General features: G+C 37.5%; 3 protein-coding genes across 6 annotated transcripts; 1 reads left to right on the top strand and 2 right to left on the bottom strand.

Annotated features, from left to right (window-relative positions):
* Nucleotides 1-4305: 4305 nt before the first annotated feature.
* Nucleotides 4306-6207, bottom strand: LOC143905504 (uncharacterized). Its single transcript, XM_077420952.1, has 4 exons — nucleotides 6154-6207; nucleotides 5911-6008; nucleotides 5337-5541; nucleotides 4306-4924 (listed from the first exon to the last, which is right to left on the bottom strand). Exons 1-4 carry the CDS (start codon nucleotides 6170-6172, stop codon nucleotides 4782-4784), a joined length of 465 nt encoding a protein of 154 aa, XP_077277078.1. The 5' UTR covers nucleotides 6173-6207; the 3' UTR covers nucleotides 4306-4781.
* Nucleotides 6208-6973: 766 nt separating this feature from the next.
* Ttll1b (Tubulin tyrosine ligase-like 1B) lies at nucleotides 6974-14086 on the top strand. 4 transcript variants are annotated; one of them, XR_013259217.1, is made up of 9 exons: nucleotides 6974-7842; nucleotides 8807-8938; nucleotides 9021-9086; nucleotides 9453-9631; nucleotides 10299-10485; nucleotides 10613-10814; nucleotides 11546-11776; nucleotides 11850-11969; nucleotides 12057-12198. XR_013259217.1 is itself a non-coding variant. In XM_077420950.1 (9 exons), exons 1-9 carry the CDS (start codon nucleotides 7658-7660, stop codon nucleotides 12193-12195), a joined length of 1401 nt encoding a protein of 466 aa, XP_077277076.1. In that variant the 5' UTR covers nucleotides 6974-7657; the 3' UTR covers nucleotides 12196-14086. The 4 variants fall into 4 exon arrangements, 3 of the variants coding, with proteins under 3 accessions (XP_077277076.1, XP_077277075.1, XP_077277077.1); XM_077420950.1 differs by having other exon boundaries at nucleotides 10643-10814; nucleotides 11860-11969; nucleotides 12057-14086; XM_077420949.1 differs by having other exon boundaries at nucleotides 6975-7842; nucleotides 11860-11969; nucleotides 12057-14086.
* Arr (low-density lipoprotein receptor-related protein 6) lies at nucleotides 12515-25080 on the bottom strand. The gene is made up of 11 exons (XM_077420948.1): nucleotides 24744-25080; nucleotides 23310-24071; nucleotides 22639-23033; nucleotides 21791-22425; nucleotides 21406-21573; nucleotides 20810-21094; nucleotides 17843-19064; nucleotides 17242-17692; nucleotides 16816-17131; nucleotides 16327-16556; nucleotides 12515-16006 (listed from the first exon to the last, which is right to left on the bottom strand). Exons 1-11 carry the CDS (start codon nucleotides 24808-24810, stop codon nucleotides 15633-15635), a joined length of 4905 nt encoding a protein of 1634 aa, XP_077277074.1. The 5' UTR covers nucleotides 24811-25080; the 3' UTR covers nucleotides 12515-15632.
* Nucleotides 25081-25880: the final 800 nt, after the last annotated feature.

The following is a 25880-nucleotide window of genomic DNA, read 5'->3' as shown; positions in this document are numbered from 1 at the left end:
CCTGATTTTACCATACTAATAGCGTTTTTTCTTGGCTGCACTATCGCCCTGCACTGCCCTGCACTACCCAATAGCGTTGCATTAATGTTGCACTAGTGTTGCACTAGTGGGCAATAGTGCAGCCAAGAAAAAACGCTATAAGTGTACGCTACCCAGTGTACTAAGAGAGAGAGGGACAGCAATGAGAGAGGGAAAGAGGGAGAGGGAGAGAGAGAGAGAGAGAGAGAGAGAGAGAGAGAGAGAGAGAGAGAGAGAGAGAGAAAAAGAAAGAGAGAGAGAGGAATAAATGGGTGCATGCAAATTACATACATAGAGAAAGGAATAATAATACGAGAGATATCTGTCCTTGTCTAACGAGGCATCTGTACGACATATCTGTCAAAGCTCGTTCTTTGAAACGGCTTCATAGATCGCAAAATCCTTTTACAGGAGTAAAGTTTAGGTACTAATGAAGGGTGGGATTGTAAAATAATTAGTAATAATTAAAAAAAAATGGAAAATTGCCTAACGAGATATCTGTACCACCGGGTCCGATTCTCTAACGAGAAACATATGCACAAACACTGCTCTAACAGAAAGGCTGCAAATTGATTTGCTCTCTGTCGCACAGTTTTTAGCCAATAAGCTTGCAGCTTTTCTGTTAGAGCAGAGTTTACGCATACGTTTGTAGATAGAAAATCGGGCCCCATATCTGTCAAAGCTCGTTATTTGAAACGGCTTCATAGATCGCAAAATCCTTTTACAGGAGTAAAGTTTAGGTACTAATGAAGGGTGGGATTGTAAAATAATTAGTAATAATTGAAAAAAATGTAAAAATGTCTAACGCGATATCTGTACCACATATCTTTCAAAGCTCGTTTTTTGAAACGGCTTCATAGATCGCAAAATCCTTTTACAGGAGTAAAGTTTAGGTACTAATGAAGGGTGGGATTGTAAAATAATTAATAATAATTAAAAAAAATGTAAAAATGTCTAACGCGATATCTGTACCACATATCTTTCAAAGCTCGTTCTTTGAAACGGCTTCATAGATCGCAAAATCCTTTTACAGGAGTAAAGTTTAGGTACTAATGAAAGGTGGGATTGTAAAATAATTAGTAATAATTGAAAAAAATGTAAAAATGCCTAACGAGATATCTGTATCATATATCTGTCCTGGTTCGATTGCTGTGTAGAAACCAGACAATGTAGCCAACCCCGAAACTGCCCACAGCTGCGTGCGCCATCTCGCCATCTCTCGCAAGATCCGTGAACTACTGCTGTGACATAATTGCTGCTCTGCGTGAATATTTTTGTGAAAAATATACACAATCGTTTCAAAGCTCTCATTTTTATTCCAGGCTTTCAATCTCAATTTCAAAGGTACGTTATTGTTTGTGCACGTCTTCTGAAGGGTGGGAAAGTTTAATTTCGTACATATTACGTATACAACTGTTTATATCAGAAAATAAGGTTTTGAGGTGACAGCATTTAAAATTTTTTTTCAATTATTACTAATTATTTGACAATCCCACCCTTCATTATTAGTACCTCTACTTTACTCCTGTAAAAGGATTTTGCGATCTGTAAAGCCGTTTCAAAATGAGAGCTTTGAAATGAATTGTCGGTAATTTGGACGGCTTTAGCATCCCCTTAACACATAAATTTTTCGCGCGTATCGGGACATATTTGGAGGTATAAAGGTATATCGTATATTTAGACAAACTTGCATAGCGCATAAACATAAGCACAAGAAAATTAATTAATCCATATACATATGCATAAGGAAATAAATCAATCCGTTTTTTTATGCATATGCTTATGCACCTATGCAAGTTTGTCTGGATTGATCTTTAATGCAATTAATATTTTATGTGCTCTATACCTAGTATATAAAGTAATCTATTATATCTATGTTACTTTTTAAATCTGATGTTTTCACATAAATCAAATGTTGATATATCAAACTATAAAATGTCAGTCAGCTCTCTCTCTAGCTATTTTGAAACAGCTGTTTGAATTGCTATTTCTCGAATAACCAACAATGATACAAGCAAATGCACATACGAGTACACACTCCGAATATGCGCATGAATTTATGTGTTAAGGTAATCTTGTCTCTGTGTATTTATTTTAAAAGTCCTTAAAAATACCCATGTATATAAAAGTGTTGATATTATGCAAAATATGGTATAGTTATCAATTATAGCTATAAGGTAATATTACTGAGTTCAAAGTGGATTAAAATATATAAAGTTTCAATTTTACATATCCGTGTCCCCATAATAGTCCATACGTAAAATGTGTATATGTCCTCATATCAACCCATTGCCTATTAATATTTATATGTTCTTAAAATAGACCGTACATGTTAAATCATTTATAGCTTTGAGAAAAACGATATAGATGATTGCTAAAGGTAGCTATATTGATTAATCAATATTTACTGCTTCTAAATATATGCATGTATATAGGTCTTTTTAAATGTCCTTGAAATATACCAAAAACATATATATATATATAAATGAAATAAATTAAAAATATATCTTGTCACTTTGTATATTTATTTCAAACTTACGTCGTCATTGTGTCAAAATATGTGCGCCAAAAGACAGCTGGGGACAGCGTTGCCGTTCTCGATCAGTCACGGTGCACGAATAGTTAGAACGTTGCACGCGTTTTGAATGCGTTCCAAAATGCATCAACTTTAGTAGACCAACATTAATGACGTTGAGTGTACAATGTATGAAATATTACTTTTTATGAATATTACTCGAATCTTGGAAAATAAAACTTGATTATTGGATTTGATTCGGATTTTTAAATATTACATATTGAACTTGATTTTATCCTAGTGTAATATGTATCAGTAATATAATAAAAAAACGTTTTGAATAAATTTATGTTTTAAGTTATAGACATGCAAGTCTGTTCTTATGTACAATATATTTTGTGTTTAGATATTTATATGTATTATATATATATGTGTATATAATAAAATATAAGAAATTATTTATTTATACATATATAAATTATTTGTATAATTATTTTTTTTATTAGATTATATAAATTTTATTGTTTTTTTATGGGAATTCAATAACTTTTATGTATAAATATGAAAAAATGTACACACTATTTTTATATTTTTACATAAATTCCATTAAACTTTTATCTTTTAATTGTAAGTTTTGCATCTGGCCCTACGATTAGGGTGCGATTCACGCTTCAAACGCTTCAAAGCATCATTTTGTCTTTTTTTAATATTTGATAAATAACAAGGATGAAATCGAAATGTTTCCAAGAACGTTTGAAGCGTCAAGTGGATCGCATCCTTAACGGCCTTTGGAAGTGGAAGTATGTAGTACCACCGTGGTATCCCTAAGAGCAAAAAGTCGACTTGTCGACTTGAAGTCGATTTCTACCGATACTGACTTGGCAGAAAGTCGACTTTTTTAAGGACGAAAGTCGACTTGAAGTCGGCGAATGTCTCAAAAAACGCCGACTAAAACATGACGGAAAATCGACTTCTTGTCATAACGGAAAGTCGACTTTTAGTCGGCGTTTTTTGAGACATTCGCCGACTTCAAGTTGACTTCAAGTCGACTTTCGTCCTTAAAAAAGTCGACTTCTCTGCCAAGTTAGTTTCGGTAGAAGTCGACTTCAAGTCGACTTTTCGTCACGACGGAAAATCGACTTCTTGTCATAACGGAAAGTCGACTTTTAGTCGGCGTTTTTTGAGACATTCGCCGACTTCAAGTTGACTTCAAGTCGACTTTCGTCCTTAAAAAAATCGACTTCTCTGCCAAGTCAGTTTTGGTAGAAGTCGACTTCAAGTCGACTTCCCGTCATGATGAAAAGTCGACTTCCCGTCAACTTTTAACGTCAGGTTTCTAGAATTGAATAAATAATGGAAAGTATATTTTTAAGGTTATGGGTATGACAAATGTTTTTTTATGACTGTACGTTACATGTTGCATTGTGTTTGCTGGCGGGTAACTCGTCCTAAAATATGAGAAAGAGTTTTCGTGAATTATCCAAACGTCAAAAGGATCGACGTATTTTGCTGCTTTATAATCGTACGCGTAATAATTTTGAACCTCCTGTTTCAATAAATAATGATGATAGTGGTGGTGACATTCTTCCTGGGCCATCTGCGGTTCATGATATGGACGTTTCTGTTCCCGATGCATCGTTAATGCCTCTAGAGACTGATGATGAATCAGAAGTTGATAGCAGTGACAATAATGAATATGATAATTGTGAATCATCCGAAGGTAGTGCTGACTGCGATGTAAATGTATTTAATGAAAATGTATTTAATTCTGATTTAAGATGAAAAAAAACTTAATTTTATTTTGTTTTATTATACATACATTTTATTATACATTAATTATTTTGCATCGGCCGCTCGACGGAACTCAATGAGCACGCTTTCGTGTTATAAACGTTACAATGTAATCGCGTGTAAATGTGCTGGACGCGTATACCGCTCGGGACATAAATTATCTAATTAAACACGATCGATTTTCCAAAACTCCATTAAATGAGCATTCCAGCTCTTAAACGAGATATATGTAATGGAACGAAAGCCGAGCCGGAATCGAACCACAGACTTGGAATCTTAGAAAATTCTTTTTTAAATGTTGGGCAAGACAAAGAGATGGTTGTGCAAATCGCCTATTATATACTTCTAATCGTCTTAACGTTATTTTTACAAACGTTCTTGTAGTCTTTACGCGAAATGTTTATACAATACATATATATATATATAATACTAAAACCGTGTTTCATGTTGAGTGTGCTTACAGAAAATCATCCTGTTTATTGTCCTTTTTTTCCCTTTTGCTTCTGTCTGACGGAAATTTGCTTAATAATGCTTCGGTATCATCATCCGTGCTGATGCAAATAGCTCTTTTCTCCATCTTCCGGGCTTCGATATATGTATCTGAAACAAATAATAATTTCAAGAAACCGATTCAATAACAGTTACCCAGATAGCCAAAAATGTCGACAGTGAAAGCGACCAGTTTGGATGTATATTTTCCTCGGCAGAGTGATGCATACATTTAGGGAACTGTATCAATAAAGATAACGGTATACAAACGCTAGCGAATCGCTCCATCATAAAACTTTGACCTTTATCCGGATTACGACTTTCTTATTAAGAGGAATCAGTCATCAATCCTTCCTCATTTTTTATTCGAATGACACGAGTTCCCTTAATGTAGACAACTTTTGGCGAGCCATTATAGAGAATAGTTCTTGAATAGTTCTCTGAGACATGCAGCAAACGTATAACTGGAATTTTTCTATCTGGGTATTAATACATAGTTGAAGTGTACAAAAAATATACATACCAAAAGGTCCTACCAAATACTGGTACGTTGTTTTACTCCAAGAGCTTTCAGGCTTTTGCTTTTTAGATGCAGCCAATGTTACTGCTTCTCCCTTGGGCCACCACACTGTCATTACGTCAGGGAGTACCCACGTTGATGGCACTGCAGCAGCCCACTTCTCAGTGACCACAACATAAAATGTATCACTCGACATCTTTTGATACAACTGCAATTGTAAAATAAGTTTGTTTACAATACATGCTGAGAGGATCAAACAGTCGAATTCAATTCGATAATGCCTTTTTTTTTGTTTTCCCCTCGGGTGAAGAGAGTTTGTTGTGTCATTAACCTCACCTTTAGGTTATATAGCACAGAGGCTGCAGTCCATTTGATACTACAAATGCTTTGAAGCGTTCTTCTTTTTCTTCTTTCTTCACTGAAAGAAAGAAGAAGAGGAATGCTTCGAACCATTTGTAGTATTAAGTGGACCATAGCCAGGATCTCTTGTTCCTCTCTCTCTCTCTCTTTCTCTCTCTCTCTCTCTCCCGTAGCCAGGGTCAGGTTAATCGCAGTCGCAATTTAAGATTTTACGTACCTTTTCTAACTTATGGAAGTATAGTACTCCCGTAGGAAGGAGATCGGGTCCTCGGACTCCTGGGGCCGGCCCACGCACAGTTGCACTATATGTATAGGCTGCGTTCAGTGTTATTCAGCTGCTAGTACTAAAAATCTATATAGTGTATGTGACATAAACAATATAGATTTGCAGTACTGGCAGTGAATATCGAAACGCAGCCATATAGTCTTTCAGGATTTGTTGGATTAATTATACATTTACCTCGTGGCTCGCGGCACATTCCTCGCACTCACGCACACTCACGTCCTCGATCAAGATCGAGATTCGCCGCCATATTGATATACACGGCGCGCCGTACGCGGGCGGCGTTTCAATTAAAAAAATGACTGCTAGAAGTCGACTTTTAGTCGACTTTCCGCCATTTTTAGAAGTCGACTTATAAAAGTCGACGGAAAATTGACTTTTATAAGTCGACTATTTAGAAGTCGACTTTCAGTCGACTTTCCGCCATTTTTAGAAGTCGACTAGAAGTCGACTTCTAAATAGTCGACGAAAAATTGACTTTTATGAGTCGACTATTTAGAAGTCGACTTTCAGTCGACTTTCCGCCATTTTTAGAAGTCGACTAGAAGTCGACTTATAAAAGTCAACTTTCCGTTGACTTTTATAAGTCGACTATTTAAAAGTCGACTTTCAGTCGACTTTCCGCCATTTTTAGAAGTCGACTAGAAGTCGACTTATAAAAGTCGACGGAAAATTGACTTTTATAAGTCGACTATTTAGAAGTCGACTTTCAGTTGACTTTCCGCCATTTTTAGAAGTCGACTAGAAGTCGACTTATAAAAGTCAACTTTCCGTTGACTTTTATAAGTCGACTATTTAGAAGTCGACTTTTAGTCGACTTTCCGCCATTTTTAGAAGTCGACTATTTAGAAGTCGACTTTCAGTCGACTTTCTGCCATTTTTAGAAGCCGACTAGAAGTCGACTTATAAAAGTCGACTTACCGTCGACTTTCCGTCAACTGTGCTCTTAGGGATGTACCACCGTATGTGTATGTACATACAATACATACATTACATGGTGCGCAACTAAGTTTCCGGGGTTTTTTTATCAATAAAAAATGAAAAATTTTAAGAGAAATACAAAAAATGGCTTATTCAAAGTATCGTCCCTCGCTAACTATACATTTTCGCCATCTCTCTGGCAATACATGAATACCGCGACGATAAAACGACGCGTCTTTGGACCGAAACCATTTATCCAACCAATTTTGCACTTCTTCGAAATTGGTCAAGTGTAGCCCAGCCAATCCATGCGCCATCGACCGGAACAAGTGATAATCGGAAGGCGCCAGGTCTGGCGAATACGGCGGGTGCGGTAGCAGATCCCATTTCAGCGTTTTGATGGTGTCCTGGACGATGGAACTGCGATGGCACGGAGCGTTGTCGTGCTGCAATATCACTCGTTCGTGTCTCGTGTACCATTCTGGCCGTTTTTCGAGCAATCTTCACAGGTAGTTTTCGATGGTGCATGTTCGCCGTAGGCCTCCTCAAGCAAACGACGTGCTTCAGCTGCATTTTTTTTCAAGTTAAAACAGAAAAGCAAAGCTTCCCGCAAATGCTGTTTATTTGGCACAAAATTCGACATCTCCATTGTTAGAAAAAATATTTTTGCGTTGCGATATGTATTGGTATAACGACTGGTTATTGTTAACAGATGTCCAAGCTATAACTTCAGACAATTTCAAACATTTAAATCGAGTACATGTGTTATTGGTGCCATCTATGTGTGAAACCCGGAAACTTAGTTGCGCACCGTATATCGATTAATAACCGTATCGATCAAACGCAGTTCGTATTATTGTTCGTAAGTATCAAAAATATGGCGTCAAACGTGGCCGCGGAAAGCAAACGGGCTGCGAATCCAAACCTCTGCGCCGTTTATGGCAGGTAAATAAAATTCGTAACAATTAAGTGTATGTACTACGCTGCTCGAGATGGTTAAGGATACCTGCCACTGCTCGAAACGTTTAAGGGCACTTGCTAAGGTCCTGTAATTTCTCTTCAGGCTCGATCTTCGACGAAGAGAAAAGAGCTCATTTCGAAACTGTCTTTTAAACTCGCACTGTTAAGAAAAATTGAGATTATTTGAGTTTATCGCGTATTCTTTGTAACTTCTTGATGCAAAATTTATTTATTACTTCTTCAGAAATTTGATGAGTTCTCTAGCTTCTTAGTGCGAAATTTATTTCCTCACATTTTAATATAGAAGAGATAATTGAAGAAATCTAAGTACTTACCTCTCTTTAAAATTCTCACAAATTTCCTATATCTTTCCTTATCATTTTTTAATGTGAAATTTATTTCTTCGCAGAAGAAATAATAAACGAAAAAGTAAATTATAATTTCTTCATCTCATTTCTTTATCTTACAATTTTCAACATATATCTTATTAATAATTATATCTATATTTTAAAATTATTATTTTAAAAATATTTCATTTTAAGACAATTTAAAAGTATATAAAAGTATATACATATAAGTAGAATATTCAATAATCCTCAATAAGTATAAATAATATAATAGCTTTCTTAATCGTTGGCTTTGACATACGATCATATACATTAGATGCTTTCCATTTATTACATCAAAACTCAGATAATTATCACTTGTGACGTCATTCTGTCTTTATTATTCATTAATTGCTAAAAAAGATAGAACGACGTCACAAGTGAGAATTATATGAGTTTTGATGTAAATAAAAAGCGCCTAGCTATTATGTATGTACATAATAATTAATACGCGAAAGCGGAAAGCAGCAGTTTGTTATATATAATTCTTCGGAGCAACATGAAAATATTAGTTCTGATTAGTTCTTGCGGCCGTGATTAGAAAACTGATCGCATGATTATAGAGTGCCATCAGTTGGGATGGATCGGACGAGGATCACGTTTTGCACAGACGTGGACAAGTCCGTGATCGTGCATAACTTTGAGAAACGCGGCTGGACGCAGGTCAGTCCGGAGGATGATTGGAACTTTTATTGGTACTTAATTACAAATTGCAACACAATAAAATCAGTAGATTATTTAGGAATTTATCATGACGTTTTATTGTTTATATCGTAGGGCTGTTACACAATCGTGCAGGAGTATCTTCAGCGTCGAAACTGGATACAGGATGGATGACAATCAGTAAGACCTTCCAATCAGAGATATTGATTTCATTAATAATGAAATTTAAATTATGAAAGTTAATCTCAATTTAAAAATTTACTTCTGAAGTACCTTAAATATATATTTAAGTATATATAAATTTATATAAATATATATTTATGTATATTTAAAAAAATAGAGACTATTATAACAATTTGAAGTTTTCTAATACATATAATCTCTTTTAGATATTTATTATGCATATCTAATTAAAAAATAATATATATATTGAAAAATGGAGATGACAGGTTACAATAAAGTTATGGAAAGTTTTGCACATCCATTTCTTATAGTGATATATGAATTTAAAACATTTTGAAAAAAAGTAAAATTTATTTGTGTTAGAATCATCAACCACTTCCCAAATCACTATGAGCTCACGCGTAAAGATCTCCTAGTAAAGAACATCAAGCGATACCGAAAGGATTTGGAGAGAGAAGGAAATCCTTTAGCAGAGCGCGCGGAGGGTCCAGGCAAATATCTGTACCTCGATTTCATACCTGTCACTTTCATCTTACCCGCGGGTGAGGTCGTGCTCTTTAGACTAGATCCTTAGAAATCAGATTGTCTGATTAGGAAACGTGATTTTTTGACAAAGCCTAGTAGCGATTGTTTCGAAAAAGAGCTCGATCTTAAAATTATAGCCAAAATCTGTCGAGAATAAATTTTGAAAGTATAATCTGCTGCAAATTTTGTCGATAGAATCTGCTAACAAAATATAATGACAAATTGACGGCAGAAACCAAGCAAAATGCTATTTTGTAACAATTTAAGTGATATATTCCATTAAAATGTTAATTTATAAAATGACAAATTCTACTGATGTTTCTGTCGATAATTTGCTGTCAGATTATATTGGCAAAACACGGAGTGGACATAGATGATATCAGATCATCTGTTGCGATATCTGAGTAAATCTGCTGCTAATCTATTTTTATACTACGGGTAATTTGCTTACTGGTTGCTAATCTGAAAAAATGGTTTTAAAAAAAGATCTATTGTTTTGGAAAATGTTCACTAAATTTCGCAATCTGCGATTTGAGTCTCGTGATGTCAATCATGTTTACAAATCAGTAATCTACTTCTAATATTTTATTGTAATTTTAAGTAAATATTTTATATTTGCAATATCTTGATTGAAAATTATCTGTAATTTATTTTCGCATTGCATGAACTTACGTTACACCGTAGATTACAATATGTTTGTGGAAGAATATCGCAAGTCCCCGCAGAGCACCTGGATCATGAAGCCGTGCGGTAAATCGCAGGGCGCCGGAATATTTCTCATCAATAAGCTGAGCAAGCTGAAGAAGTGGTCACGCGAAGCAAAAACACCATTTAATCCGAACCTGACAAAAGAGTCGTATGTCATATCCAGGTAATATGATTTCAATCGAAGACATTTCGATTGTGGATATCCTTTGTGAGATTCTCGTGGTAAAGGTGATTAACGACGATCAAAGCTATGTTGATTTTTTTTCCTCTGATCATTTTTATCACGGCAGATATATCGACAATCCGCTGTTAATCGGCAGCAAGAAATTCGATCTCCGCCTGTACGTTCTCATCACGTCATTTCGGCCGCTCAAAGCGTATCTCTTCAAATTAGGATTCTGCCGTTTCTGCACCGTCAAATATGACACCAGCGTTCAAGAGCTCGATAACATGTACGTGCATCTGACGAATGTATCCGTACAAAAGCATGGCGTATGTATCATGTACATTTATGAAATTATTCACTGGTACTTTTTTCGATTGATAAGAATTGATACATTGTAACTTTTTGTTTTTTTGTCTTACTTTACGGAAAAATTAACTGAAATAATTGTTGATACAAAAGTGATATATCTTACATTATGCGTTTGTATCTCTTTGTTTGCTTTACTTTGACAAATAAATTCACAAAATAATCTTTGTCAAATTAGACTATTAAAAGTATTAGAAATTTAGAAATTATAGAATGCTCAACGCAAACACACGTTTGAGTTTTTGATGGTCTGAACCAAATTATGGCGCTTGGTAAATTCTTTATCCGGATTTGTTTTGGAAAAGTCGCTTTTAAACACAGATTTTTAAAACCTTTTTAGATCGAAATTTATAATTTTCGATTCAGAAATAGTTATTTGTACAACAAGTGCTGTAAGATGAGCGCCTTCGGCTCGTGCATCAACTCCGCACCCGTGAATTTTCATCTTCACGCACGGCTTGCACACCCTATTTTATGTTGCAAGTGCGTGGAAAGTGGTCTATCATGCACGCGTAGCGTGCGTAATGAGCCACTTTCCATGCACGTGTTACATAAAATTTGTTTAATCTTATTATTTTAGATTTTATTGTATTTTTAAGTCGCGCAATCTACCTAATTTTTTAAAATTCTAATGACGTAGTTTGCGTGAATATTCTTCGCGTATGCCCGCACAAGAATACGGAAATTTCAGGATGAGTATAACAGCAAGCACGGCGGTAAGTTGAGTGTGCAGAATCTGCGTCTGTACTTGGAAAGCACGCGTGGAAAAGCAGTCACAGAGAAGCTCTTCGCTAACATCTCTTGGTGTATCGTGCACTCGCTGAAAGCGGTGGCACCGGTGATGGCAAATGACCGGCACTGTTTCGAGTGTTATGGGTACGACATCATCATCGACAATAAGTTAAAACCATGGCTGATCGAGGTGTGTTGGTTTCTTGGACTTTATAATTCGCCACCCGGTATAATTTTTCGAGTTTCAAAAATATAAATTTTAGCTTTTTCCAGGTGAACGCTTCGCCGTCTCTCACATCTACGACAGTGAACGACAGGATCTTAAAGTATAAATTAATCGACAATATTATGTCAGTGGTTCTGCCTCCGGATGGTATGCCCGAGTAAGTACGATATTCATCTAAACGTAAAAGAAATCCTCAGATATTTAATTCAAATTTACGAAATTACCTTGCGGTTGGTCCGAGCAGCGTGAAATGGAACAAATCACCTTCCCTAGAAGCTTTGGGCAACTTCGAGTTACTGCTGGACGAGGAGTTGGCGGTTCAGGACGAACGGGAAGGTTCATCGAGCAAATATCGCAGTTCTTCTCTCAATAAGTGGAAATAGATCTTACCCTTGTATCATTATTCGCTCCAATTACTTCCTAAAATTCCATCTCGATCATTTCAAAGCAACGGTATTTGGTAGATAATTGGCGCGTCCGTTTTAAAGTTATCGCTATTAAGTATATTCGCTCTGCATATATCAATCGATCGCATCGAAGGCGTGAAGAAGAAAAGCCTTCGAAGAAATTTACGTTAACAAACAAGTTTATTTACTGTATAAATATGCATAATAGACTTACGCAAGAAGACGCACGCGCGCGTCCAACTGCGAGGATGTAAAAATAATATAGGCAGTAATATTTTTCAGTCTTTCGCGCGTGTAAAATGAGAATAATAGTAATTTATTAGTACGTTCTTTTTTTCTTTTCTTTCAAAAGGCCGTTTCGAAATCGCAATGCGAGGTAGAAGTCCTTGCGTATTTTGTACAGGCTATTGATACAGTCACGTATATCGTATAGGACTATCGTACAATTTATGGCACAATTTCCCGAAATACGGCGATTACGCTTAAAGCGCCAAGATGAACAAACGGCGAACGTGAGATTCGGAAGTTGAAGCTCGGAAGATCGGTATTTTCATTCCATGAATGATAGGCAAGAATAAAGATTGCGGATAATGAGGAAAGAAGGAAGGTTCCTGGTCAAGATCGCGTATTTTATAGGATCAACAGTAGAACTTTCTTGCACTGTTTCTTCACTTATTATAGGCTTTCCCTTAAGGAAGAACTTATGATGGGAGAGCAGTAAGAATTCTTACTTAAGTAACGCGATACAAATAACCATAAAAAGAAAAACAAGCTCGGAAGATGCGAACGAAACGTTCGCTTACGAGGCGATACAAAAGAAAGTTTCAAATCTGATTTCACGTTCGTTGTTCGTTCGTTCGCCCGCTTTTACAGAGGAACGAATATGTGCGTTAACGATACGCCGTTTCTGCATTAATATGGTATATACATCGTATGACGCGCGATTACAAATGTAAATGTTATACGTTAAAATGCATTGATTATTGCTAAAAGATTTCGATTAATGCATAATCTTTGTCACTACATTTAGTCTGTGTGTCTGTGCGAGTGTATGAGTGTACGAAGACGGATATGATATGTCGAACTCTCGTAAATATATTCCGCAAGATAACCATCGAACGAATGAATAAGATATTAACAGGAAACGCAGTAAAAATATCTTATGGCAGGAAGGCGAATACAGTTTTCTTTTTCTCTATCGCGCCTACGCTTATCAGAGGATTTATAAATACGATATATGTAAAACCGTCACCTTTTCAGTGTAAAGAAACAGACATAAATTTAGCAATAAAATATGAGACGCAGCCTTTGGCTAACTGCCATATTGATTAAATTATAAATAACATGACACATGCTGTCAACGATGATACTAATATGATATATCTTGATATCACAATTAATAAATGCACATTTATAAAGTACTTGCAGATAAAAAGAAGGCGTGACGCAACCAAGAATATCCTTCTAATGCTTATCCTTAAGTCATGTACATTTTTTGCAAGCGTAATTTCATAGAAACTACGCTTAAACTAAATATTTACAAAAGTTGTTGCGATAGAATAATTCTTACTCTGTACATTACAAACTATAAAAATGTGTAGCAGGCACAAATGGTATAGTTATTACGCTAAACTCTGTTATGGAACGCGCCCAGAGATACAGCTCCATCATGTTGTCTTTCTTCTAATATAATCCACTAAGCAAGAATTTAGTTTACGTCCTATGAATAAAAATATGCTCAGTGTCATAATTGTTATAATAAACACTCACTAAGCTTTGGACGGGGATCAAAAGCTCTCAATGTACTTATTTAACCTTCGGTTGTCACACGGGGTCAAAATGACCCCAACCAATTTTCAAATAGCTGCGTGCTGTTCAAAAACTAACAGTTTAAGTGGACCGCAAAATTCTAGAATTAAGTTTAAACATTGTAGAATATATTCTTATTATAAAAAATTTAACTTTTGAGTAGCATCATGTTCAAAAAAATCCTTTAAAAAATGTTCAAAAAAGAGATGTGACAACCGAGGGTTAAAGGCCAAAGCTATCCTCTAACACACTTTTTCTACCTTTTTTTCAGCTCGCTTATTCTACGTGATATGGAAAAGCACGTTCCAGTATGCAAGGTTCAACAGATTATTAATATACATAAAAGTAAATCTTATGCGAATAATAATAATAATAATAATAACATTTCTCTTATCAGTCTATAAAAGTCTTGCCACTCGTTGCTTTTGAGCTTAACACATTAAAGGCCATTACAATAATTACATGATATATGATGTAATTATATTACATACTTGTATAATATAGTTACATATGATTTTATCATATATAATTATATATATATTATATATATAATTTTATATATATAATAACAGACATAATTATAATTATTACAATATAAAGTGAAATAAACCATGATTGTCTTCAACCGACTTAGATTAAAATGTTATTATTGTAATGTTATTGAAATATAAAATTATTTCTTTGGGAAACTCTATTACGTTCCGAAATTAAAAGTTTAAAGGAGTCATATTAATAAAATCATTTTCTTTCCGTAATAGAAGTTTTATCCCAAAAATAATCGTTAATGGGTTAATGAGAATTATGATAGTCATAAATTCAATCTAATGTATCGTAACTCACAAATTATTACCTAATTTTGCCAAGTTGAAGATTGAAAAATGCAAAACCCAAACGAAAGGTGACACGAGAAATGCTTCTTCGGATTGTATGAGGTTTCGCTCTAGCACGTTCTACTTGCACAATTTGCCTTAATACTTTGTATGAGATTACACACTGATCTCACAGTATTTCTAACAAAACTGTTCGTTATCATGCTAACGAGTAATTAAATAGCGAATTCGAGTAATACACTGGTGCAGATTAAAGCAAATTGTATGTGTGTGTATAGTCTAGTTAGTATATACATGCATTAATCTATTTAGATATAAAAAAATATATATAAGATGTAAAACATAAATAAGCGCTTTATGAATAAAGTGTTCTAATACATTATACTAAACAATGATAACTCATGTCGGGCATCTAAATTCAACCGCTTATCATTTATACACTTCTATATAAACTAGTGTAAAACAGTCTTTAATGTAACACCAGTGTGCACTCTGGCGTATCCATTTGAATTCGCTATATGACAGAGATATATTACTTTAAAAGCTAATATATTTTTGTCATAGTTTTTTGCTATCATTCTGCAAGAACTACGGTTGAATTCTTAATTACTATTTGTCTGAGCATTTTCAATGAAATTTTTATGTGTAATGGTCGATTTAGTCGACCATAATTAGTATAAGATTTAAGTATCAGCGATATGAGGAATACTGAGATAAGATAAATGCAAAAATAAAAGCACCAGAGCGTTATCCGTTTTTACTTCAGGATTGTTCTTAAGGCACTGGCGACGGTGGTGGCGGCAGGGGACTAAAATACGTGGATGATCTAGAACTTGGGGATGGTGGGCAACTGATCGCCGCGTCGCTATGATAGACGGAACGTGGAGTGGGCGGCGGTGGGAATGGTTCGCTCTCGTAACGATAGCGCGCTGGATAATTACTGTCCGATTCATCACAGACGTCGGTACTACACGGAGTTGGTGGTGGCGGTTGATTAATGCTCCTGTAGTGCCGATACGGCTTGTAACGCGACGCGTTACTGCTCGAGCAACGCGTCGAACTGACGATTGTCGCCGGACTTGGCGGCGGATTCAGAGTCTCCTGAGGATATCCACCCGCGGAACTTCCTCTGGTAGAACTTGACGCACCTGTGAAGACAGAACATAATAATTATTAAATAACGTGAATAATTTCAGGTAATAATATTGACAGTGAATCTAGTTTTTTTGAACATTTTTCCTAAGCATAAAAGAGTGTTGTTCTACAAAAATACCATATACATAAATAAAAATAACAAATATTATTTCGGGAGTATAAAAATATTATTTCTCTAGAAAAGCTAATTTATTTAATTGAGTTTACGTGATCTTTTCCTTCGGGTCTACAAGCCTTGAGATTTAAAGATGTACAACATGACTTTGAGATTCTATTCTAATTGGAAAGCTTTTATCTCTTAAAGATACACTACCTGTAATGTGACTGCGGTCGTAACTAGAACCAAGACTACTTCCGTTCAACATGGACATCCTTACGGCTTCCATCCCAACCTCCAAGACTCCACTTCCTGCTCCATCCTTTCTGATCTTTTGCGAAACAAACATCGGCTTCACCATTCGACTGTTTGAACTGGGTTTTGGTGACAGTGGATCTCCCACTGAATCGTGTAGTATGTCAGGCAGACCTTCGTTTCCGGTAAACCTAATATAATAATATAACAATATTTGCTTGCGCTTAAAGCAAAAGATTCATTTCTCACATACTAGAATTTACGTTATCTTTTATATTAAAAATTCTATTTTAAATTACTAAATTTTTAAAAAGAGGAACTGAAAAGCTTTTTTTCTAACTAAAAAAAATATATATTGTAAAATAATGAATGTTTTGAATAAAAATTGCTTCAAAGTTGTGTGAATTTCGGCTATTTAATAAATTTACGTTAACTTAATATAATAATAACCTTTTACGACAGTAGTAGTAGCTTAGAACACCTGCTATGATCACAAATAACACTACCAAGATGATAATGATATAGGTCATCTTGCTGGATTCGTTAATCCCGGGTCCGGCGTCCTGACGATGCGGATTGTGCGGACTAAGGCAAGCCGGTGGTAACTCATCACTGCCATCGGCACAGTCATCCCAGCCATCGCATAACGATGCCCCAGAGATGCAGACACCATTTCCCACACACTGGAATTGCCCAGCTTGGCAACATTGTGCTTCGTCCGAGCCATCTGGACACTGTTGAGTTCCATCGCATACCCAAGACAATTCTGCATAAAAACAAACAGAATAATAATATATAATCACAATGTAATCATTTATTGTTTTATGTATGCGTGTATTGATATTTGTAATTATTCAAGAGAGAAGTCGCGCTTACCAATACAGTGATTCTGACATTTAAATTGATTGCGGGAGCACGTGGGACATCCCAGCTCATCGCTGCCATCTGAACAGTCAGTTTGGCCGTCGCACTTCCACGTGGCTGGTATACAATCCTTGCTCACGGCCGCATTCGGCGCAGCGCATGTAAAGTGATCGTTTCCACACACAGGCGCCGCGCGACAAGTTCGACCGTCGTCGGACAGAACCAACGACTTCGGGCACGAGCAACGGGGTGACGTTGTAGTAGACTCATCAGCAACCGTGTTCGTACCGACGCAAAAGTGTGAGCAACCACCGTAGTCATTAAACGGGCTGCACACGTGTGTCTCCATGAGCGAATCCTCAGGCATGTTGATCGCGATGAGATCCGTGAACACGCGAACTGTCGTCATGCGCGCGCCTCGTCTATTAATCCCATCAAACGTCTTGTTGACCCGTTCAATCACCTGTCAGGGTTCACGTAAGATAAGCATACAGATTCTCTTAAGCCCCTTGCACAATCTATCTCAATCTTAAATTTTACTATATAAATCTTGAAAGTCTGCAGGTGAATGACCCAAGACAAAACTGGTAGTAAAACCGACATTGTCACTCACCTGCGCATCGCGATCGTACCAGTAGAGATAGTCAAAAAGAACGGCCAAGTGCAGAGCCGGACCCTGTGTGGTGGAGGCCAGAAGCTTGCGATTGCCGCCCTCGAAGTTGGAGCATTCAATGTGCCTGCCGTACGACCAGTAGACGACGTACGTTACGGTATCTACCGTCAAGCCAGTGGGCTGTTCCAGCAAATCGCCAGCGATCACATGACGCTCCTTGCCGTCCATCTTGCTGCGTACCACCCGCTTCTTGCCCACATCCGTCCAAAAAAGTAATCGCTGTTGCGATTGGATCGCTATATGACGCGGCTTCTCGCCGTCACCTTTCACCACAACGCCGAGAGCCGAGCCATTGTCCAGTCGTGTGACGTTAAGAGCGTCGTTTGTTGAGCATGTCCAGAAGAGCAGCCTTCCGAGCGGGTCCAGCGCAAGATCAAATGCATGCCCGTTTCCGATGGAGACCACAACCGTGCCACTGTGCTGCTGTTGCGTCCGGTTCTCCAGGGCACGGCGGATTGTTGCGCGGCCATCAATCCAATAGACGTGCTGCGTTATCGGATCAAACTCGATCGCGCGGACATTCTTCAAACCTTGAACGCGCAATGTCACGTCCGCGCAGTCATCCGTCTGATCAGGTAAATAACGTGCGATTGTACTGCGCAGACTGTAGATCATAAAATGCTGTGGCGCTAGACAGGTTCGATTGTCCCGCGCCAGATTGTAATGCGTGGGACACGCGCATTTGTGGGCAACGGATGCGCTGCCAATCGGATCTGGCAGAGCGATGCAGAGGTGGCTGCAATTGCCATTTGCGATCGCGCACGGGTTCGAGCCGACCTGTCGCGACGCGTGAAACACTTTCAGATCCGTCACTGATGCCAGATTAGTATGGATCTTAGTACGATTCGCTCCAGTGAGTTTGTCCGCCCTCTCAATGTCACCTGTATTCCAATCCGCCCAATAAATGTAGTCCTGATACTGCGTAACACTGAACGGATAGACTATGTGATACGAAACGATGACATCCCTTCGTTGTGTTAGTAGATCATAATAGTCAATTGCCGGCACGGAGATGTCAGCCCAGTACAATTTGCGCCCGATATAGTCAATTGTCAGACCGTTCGCCCGGCCGATGTGCAAGACGATCACTTGCCGCTGCGTGCCATCCAATAATGCCCTCTCGATACTGCCAGTATTGCCCCATTCGGCCCAGTATAGATGACTAGCAACAGACAAATGTGTTAAACTGATATTAACCCTTCGAGGCCACACCTCTTTTTTTAATACGCCCCGGCTACACTGGGTAGTCAACACCCAGACAAATTCAGTCTCATAATTCCAATTAATGTGCACGTAAAAATTCAAAATCTTAAGGGTGTTGTTCAAAAATATGTATGGTGCAGAACCCGAAATGTGCTTGATGAACAAAAATGTTGCAATTTTTGATCGCAATAAGAAATATACACCAAGGCCATACCTGGATGGTCACCACCCATAATAATATAATAATAATAATAATATAATAATATATAATATAATATAATATAATATAAAATTATATATATATATATATATATATATATATATATATATAAAATATATAATAATTTTCAAATGTTTACCAAGCATAACTAAAACATTGTTTAAAGCCTTTCTACTGTACGGATCTTCGAGAGAGGAACTCAAACTAGGAATCCTAGGTGGAGGGACACTGATTATAAAGCCTATCTTAAAAATATCGGACCTGAATTTTTGTCTGGGTGACCCGACCTAATGTGACTTCGAAGGGTTAAGGTGGTTCGGCTATCAGAGCATGTCAAAGAAAAAAATCTGAATAAAAAATGTTATAAAGAAAACCTAAATACACTTAAATTTGCAATTTTGAGAAGATCTGATCTAGTTTTTGAGATATTAAATCTCAAAGTTGGCATTTTTAACATAGGTTTTATGAGATGCTTGGTTATTCTGCACGATTGATTCATTTAAAATTAGCGCAGTTTTACATGCGCGTGCGACCACTGAGCATGCGCATGTGGCCGCAGAGGGCACGTTCAGTGCAGTTCAGTGTTGCTACATGTCGTCGGTATGACAGGAATCATAACCTGATTCCTGTCAACTTTAACGATTAATATCTCGCGTCGCGGGGCAGAGCGACACTTTTTTCTGCCAGATTCGTTCGTTTCGTGCAAAAACGCGTCGAATAAGCCTAAGTTCATCAAAATCGGAGGTGAGGGGTGTAAATTGAATAATTACCTTGTACCGAAAACATACATTTTTCGAGAATTTCATTCACTAGCTGTCTGTAAAGAAACAAGTTCAAAAAAATTGAAAATAACATTGTTTAATTCTTCTAGCACTTGTTAAGTATAAGACAAAACCACGTTGACGTGTAATAAGGTCAAAAATTCAATCAAAAGTTAATGAATTGTCGCGTTTCTTGTCGGCCTTTCGATCAGCTGTACGCGACGTGAACATGTGGCAACGCCGCGCCGTATAGTGTTTTCTTTCCACAGCACCATTCTTTTGCAAACAAATCTCCCATTATCGAAATTGTTTGTTACCCTCCATTATTTTTTAACGTAAACACAACACATAACCTCACTCAAACACATGGCACTGGCATAATAGCTGCCTACAGCGAAGAGATGCAATGTCGCGACATTTCTCATGTACGAATGTCAACTAACTTAAACTGTTTACATTTGCCAGTAGATAAATTGATACATAATCGAATAAGAAGTAATATTATAAAACCACTAATTTTGTTACAAAAATTGTTTAATTGCCCGAACAGAGATCTCTTAAAGGATTCTCTCATCTTTTTGCAAAACTTGTTAACTTACTAATTTAGAATAGGTATAAAGAAGAAAAAAAATAAAAATGAATCAATTAATTAAGCTATCGGAATTATGAAAACTGAGAAATTAAATTTAAAGGTAATGACAGGATAAGAGACACAAAACTTACCCTCTCTGAGGATCCACAGCCACATTCTTAGGTTCGATAAGATTTTGCCACACGAGTATTTTCCTGCTACCCCCTTCTATTCTTATCATTTCTATTCTATGCATAGAGGTATCACTCCAATATAGATTGTGTGCAATCCAATCGAATGCAATACCTTCCGGCGCTTCTAGGCCGAGATCGACTATCTTTTCGATGTCTGACCCATTTATGAAGACACGTGAGATAGCTTTTAGTTTAATATCCGTCCAATAAATACGGTTCTCGGACAAGTCAAAATCTATAGCGCTAAAAAGAGCAAAATAAATATATGTAATATCTGTATTTAAAAAAAAATTATTAAGTGTGAAATAAAATAGTTTGTCTCGTCACATAATAAACAGTATTGACATAAATTAAAGAGCAAAATTCTAAAAAACATAGCTGCTTCAATAAATCCTTTTTGAGAAGAAAAGTGGATCTCAAATCAGGTATAAAATTTCTAAGATCCATTTTCTTGTACATACATTGCTCCTAATTTCGTGGAAAATTTTAATAAACATTATATTTTGTACTTAATTCTAATTTAATATTCAATTTAACATTGCAGCCATACCAACCTAGCGTCTTTAATACCAGTGACTGGTATAACATTATCATTGTTGACGTTCTCAATACTGATACGGCCAAGATTCTCCCTCCTGGAGAACAGCAGGAAGGCATCCGGTATGACACAAGTGCGCTTGTCCTTTGTCAACTCATAGCCCATCTGGCAGGCGCAGACGTACCTGAATATTTTCAATTTTACATTACAATTTTTCGTAAGTACAAATTGTGATTCAATTTATACATTTATTACTTTTTCTTAAAACAAGTTCACTCCAACATATAGCACGACGAAAAGTACAATTCTTTGCCTCTTTGCTTTAATAAAAGGTCTTTCCAATCTATCAGTAATGATATCGACAAATCTTGACAAAAAATTTTCACATAATTCCAGCACACCTGTTGTTGGGCTTGTTGAAACAAAGATGGCTGCATCCACCGTTATCACGAGCGCACGGCGAATTGCTGGTGTTCATTCGGCCAAGATGTATAGCCTTGATTCCCATCACATTGGGTACCTGGTCGACAATGACTTCACGATCGCCACCAGTGAGTTTGTGCGCCCGATCGATACTGCGGCGCTGCCAGTCGGTCCAGTACAGATAATCGCCCAACAGGCTGAGACCGAACAGATGCGGCAGATTGTCAGTAATGACCTCGCGCCGATCGGTCCCGTCCATGTTGGACACCTCGATCTTGTCGGTTTTCGCGTCGCACCAGTAGATCTTCTTGCGCTCGAGATCCAAGGCGATACCGTTCGGCCACACAATGTCCTTGGTGATCAGTAACATGCGCTCGCTACCATCGAGATTGCTGCGCTCGATTTTCGGCCGTTTCTCGCTCCAATCGGTCCAGAACATCCACCCGTGCTCGGGTGCGACCGCGATCGCTCGCGGCTCGAACAGGTCTTCGTTCACCAGCACACGCCGATATTTCCCATCTAGTCGCGCCACTTCAATTCGATCGGTCCCGGTATCGGTCCAATAGAGATTGCGGGCGATCCAGTCTATCGCAATACCATCTGGATTCGCCACCTACAGGAATCAAAAGATGAAACGTTACATATAAACAAGATTGTAAAATTCATGTCTTAAAAAATATTATTTCTAAAAAGCTTGAAGTAAAGATTGTGGAGCATTAAAAAGAGCATATCTACTGTAATGGTTCTATTACAAATAGCGTGTTTTCGAGAATAATGCAAAAATTCGATGGAAGAAAAGATAAAAAGAAACAATCGTCTTGCACACCTCCGTGGAAATCACATTCTGCTGACTCAATCCGTCGAGAGGGGCTCGCCTGATGGCGTACGTTTGCTCGTCAGTCCAGTACAGCAATTCGTCCACCGGATCAAAGTCAATCGCGATTGCATGCTTAATACCCGTGAGCGGTAATACAAAGTTTGTGTAATCGGGCGAATCCAAGGATATCCGGCAGATTTCAGTTCGTTGGACGATCAGCAGCAGCTCCTCCGGTCTCTTGGCGCATGTGTATTTGTCGATTAGCTTGACGCCTGTAGGACAGGCGCAGCTGTAACCAAGCTCCACTGAGCTCAGAAGGCACAGATGGGAACAATTGCCGTTGTTTCGCCTGCAGGGATTATCACCACCCGGTTGTCTCCTCGCATCCCAGACCTCAATGTCACCTGAAAGATGATACTTGTTACACGCAAAAATATCATAAATGTGAGAAAATTAATATATGTAGAACAATATTAGAATAAAATATATAAAAAATCTTTATATAGAGAATTAATAAATACCCTATAAAAAGCATATAATCTAATGATCTACCAGAAATAAAGCATTATAATTCTCCTGGATTTAGGACACACGTTAAAGACAATTGACATGATCTTAAACAACAAATACAATGTAACAACTTCAATATTTGTACAAACTACTATGCCTATATACAATACCAGGTATGTATTCGCCATGAAACAATTCGCGTGGGTGTGATTGCGACTGGTTCATATCGTATGAGTGAATGCACCAGGTCTTCCAGTCCGTCCAGTAGAGCCGATTGTCGAAAAACGTTATAGCAAACGGGTAGTCCAGATCACGAGTAACTAATTTCCGTCTATTACGGCCGTTATAATCCATCACGGCGATGAACCACAGTCTACCGTCCGCCCAATATATAAGCTTATTTTCATAGTCGACTGTCAAGCCATTCGGCCAAAATATATCGTCAGACACGATGATCTCACGCGTACTCTGATCACCGTCCATTGAAGCACGCTCAATTTTAGGTACATCGCCCCAATCGGTCCAAAAAAGATATCCTTCCATCGGTGCCAGGGCGATTGCGCGCGGCTGATAGATATCTGTCCAGAAGAGTACCTTCCTATTACGGCCATCGATGCTGGTCACCTCGATCCGATTCTTCTCACCATCTGTCCAATACAGTTTGTTCGTATACCAATCGCAAGCAAGACCATCGGGCGATATCAAACTGGAGTTCACCACCGTCATCCTTTCGCCGCTGTGTGTACCGTTATAGCGTATACATTGTATCATCTCCAGACCGCTGTCAGACCAGCAAATCAGTCCGCGTTCATAAAAAAAATCCAATGACGCGCCTTCTGACAAGTCCTTGATGATAACATTGACCTTATTGTTGCGAGACATATTAGCCACCCTGATGTCCTTGTGAGTGGCAAAAAGAAGAAGAGGCGAGCCTGAAAGATAATAGTATCAATAGTAAAATAATATTTATAATTTTATCCTACGTTCCAATATTTATACTGCCAGTACTGAAAATCTATAATGTACGTGACATAAATTATAGATTTTCAGTACTAGCAGTGAATATCAAAACATAGCCTTAATGAGACATGACCGTTATGATAGCAATCATGTAAATAAGAAAAGAACCAATATATAATCAAGCTGGAACTTTTGTGCTTAATAATATTTTTCAGAATTTATGTACATTCATACAATATAATACATATAATTTATGTACATTGTGCTCAATCATATTTTTCAGAATTTATGTACATTTCTTATTTTTTTGACACTTATTATATTGCAAATTGTTTTTAAAAAGTTAAAAATATTGAATTAAAGAGATCTAAATTATCTAAGATACATTAAAAATAAAAACGTTGACACAAATTAAAAAAAAAAGAAAAGAGAAAAAGAAAACAGAGATAAAGCACAATAAACATACACAGTACACAAACATACAACATACAGACAAAACAAACATAAGCTGTACACGTGCCAAATGATAATAACAAGAAATTATTTATGCACAAGAGAAGAAAGGAAAAACAAAAAAAGGAGCCACAACTTAAAGAGGAGACATCCATTTTAAAAAAGACGGAAAACTGACGGATACCACCTACCATCGCAGGAAAAAACGCCACAGCAGAGAAGGCAGGCGATAGCGAGCCACACGCTCCACGTGATCATGGCGAGGCTCTGTTCTAGTGCAAATTTAACGTATTCTCGATCGAGGAAAGATCACGTCCGCAGCCGCGTATCATCTCGCGTAGATGATAGAATCGTTCTCGAACGGCCACACAACGTCCGCCTTCCTCGCATCACCGGCCATTTGTGAGGCGTCGATTCTTCACCTTCACCATTCTTCGGCACTTCGGGACTCGGAACTCGGAACTCGGAACTTCTGCAGCTCGGGCTTGCTCGGGCTCGGGGCTCGGGCAGCTTCGGGCGTTGTGGCATAGTATAAACCAGAGAGAAACCTGACTCCTGAGAGCGGCCACCGGGACCCACAAGCTCCCAGCCAGCGACCTCTACAGTAATGAAACTTGTAGCGTTTTTTCTTGGCTGCACTATTGCCCACTAGTGCAACACTAGTGCAACATTAATGCAACGCTATTGGGTAGTGCAGGGCAGTGCAGGGCGATAGTGCAGCCAAGAAAAAACGCTATTACGATACATGAAAAAAACTCCTTCATAATATGCATGTTTCATAATTTGCTCCATTTTACTTTTTTTTATAAATAAATGATAAAGTTAGTAACAATGTAAACGTTAATATAAGCGAAAATCATTAGAATTTGTAGATTCGCAAGGTACAGAAAAATTGCTCCCTTTTCGTTTGAATTTGCTCCACCTTTACAAACTAATTATCTACAGTATTTATTAAGAAAAACGTAAATAATTGCTTTATGCAGCTCGGAGGTTATCAAGAAATTGTGCGCATGCGCAGTACTTAGCGCCTGCGCAACAGAAATCGAGCGCGCCATTTTTTAAATTATTCATTTTTCTTTAATTTGCTTTATACAATTTGCGAGATATCAATTATTAGAATTTGTACATTCTCAAGGCACGGACAAATTGCTCCATTCTTGTTTCAATTTGCTCCACCTTTAAAAACTAATTATCTACAGTATTGATTAAGAAAAAAATAAAAATTATCGTTTTATGCATTTTGCAGGATATCAATCATTGGAATTTGTACATTCTCAAGGCACAAACAATTTGCTCCATTCTTGTTTCAATTTGCTCCACCTTTAAAA

Source organism: Temnothorax americanus, unplaced genomic scaffold (genome assembly GCF_048541705.1).
Source record: "Temnothorax americanus isolate GAGA-0224 unplaced genomic scaffold, ASM4854170v1 Scaffold63, whole genome shotgun sequence".
In the NCBI taxonomy this organism is placed as follows: Eukaryota; Metazoa; Arthropoda; class Insecta; order Hymenoptera; family Formicidae; genus Temnothorax; species Temnothorax americanus.
The sequence above is the reverse complement of the archived record's forward strand: the minus strand, read 5'-3'. Positions and strand labels throughout refer to the sequence as shown.

Coding starts and splice junctions, on each gene's coding strand:
- Arr (XM_077420948.1), bottom strand. CDS start 24,810: ATGATCACGTGGAGCGTGTGGCTCGCTATCGCCTGCCTTCTCTGCTGT. Junction 24,072..24,743: donor TGGCGTTTTTTCCTGCGATG/GTAGGTGGTATC, acceptor ATTATCTTTCAG/GCTCGCCTCTTCTTCTTTTT. Junction 22,426..22,638: donor AGAATGTGATTTCCACGGAG/GTGTGCAAGACG, acceptor TGATTCCTGTAG/GTGGCGAATCCAGATGGTAT.
- Ttll1b (XM_077420949.1), top strand. CDS start 7,658: ATGTGTTATTGGTGCCATCTATGTGTGAAACCCGGAAACTTAGTTGCG. Junction 10,486..10,612: donor GAGTCGTATGTCATATCCAG/GTAATATGATTT, acceptor TTATCACGGCAG/ATATATCGACAATCCGCTGT. Junction 11,777..11,859: donor TAAAACCATGGCTGATCGAG/GTGTGTTGGTTT, acceptor AGCTTTTTCCAG/GTGAACGCTTCGCCGTCTCT.
- LOC143905504 (XM_077420952.1), bottom strand. Junction 5,542..5,910: donor ACTTCCATAAGTTAGAAAAG/GTACGTAAAATC, acceptor TTACAATTGCAG/TTGTATCAAAAGATGTCGAG. Junction 4,925..5,336: donor GTATTTGGTAGGACCTTTTG/GTATGTATATTT, acceptor TATTTGTTTCAG/ATACATATATCGAAGCCCGG.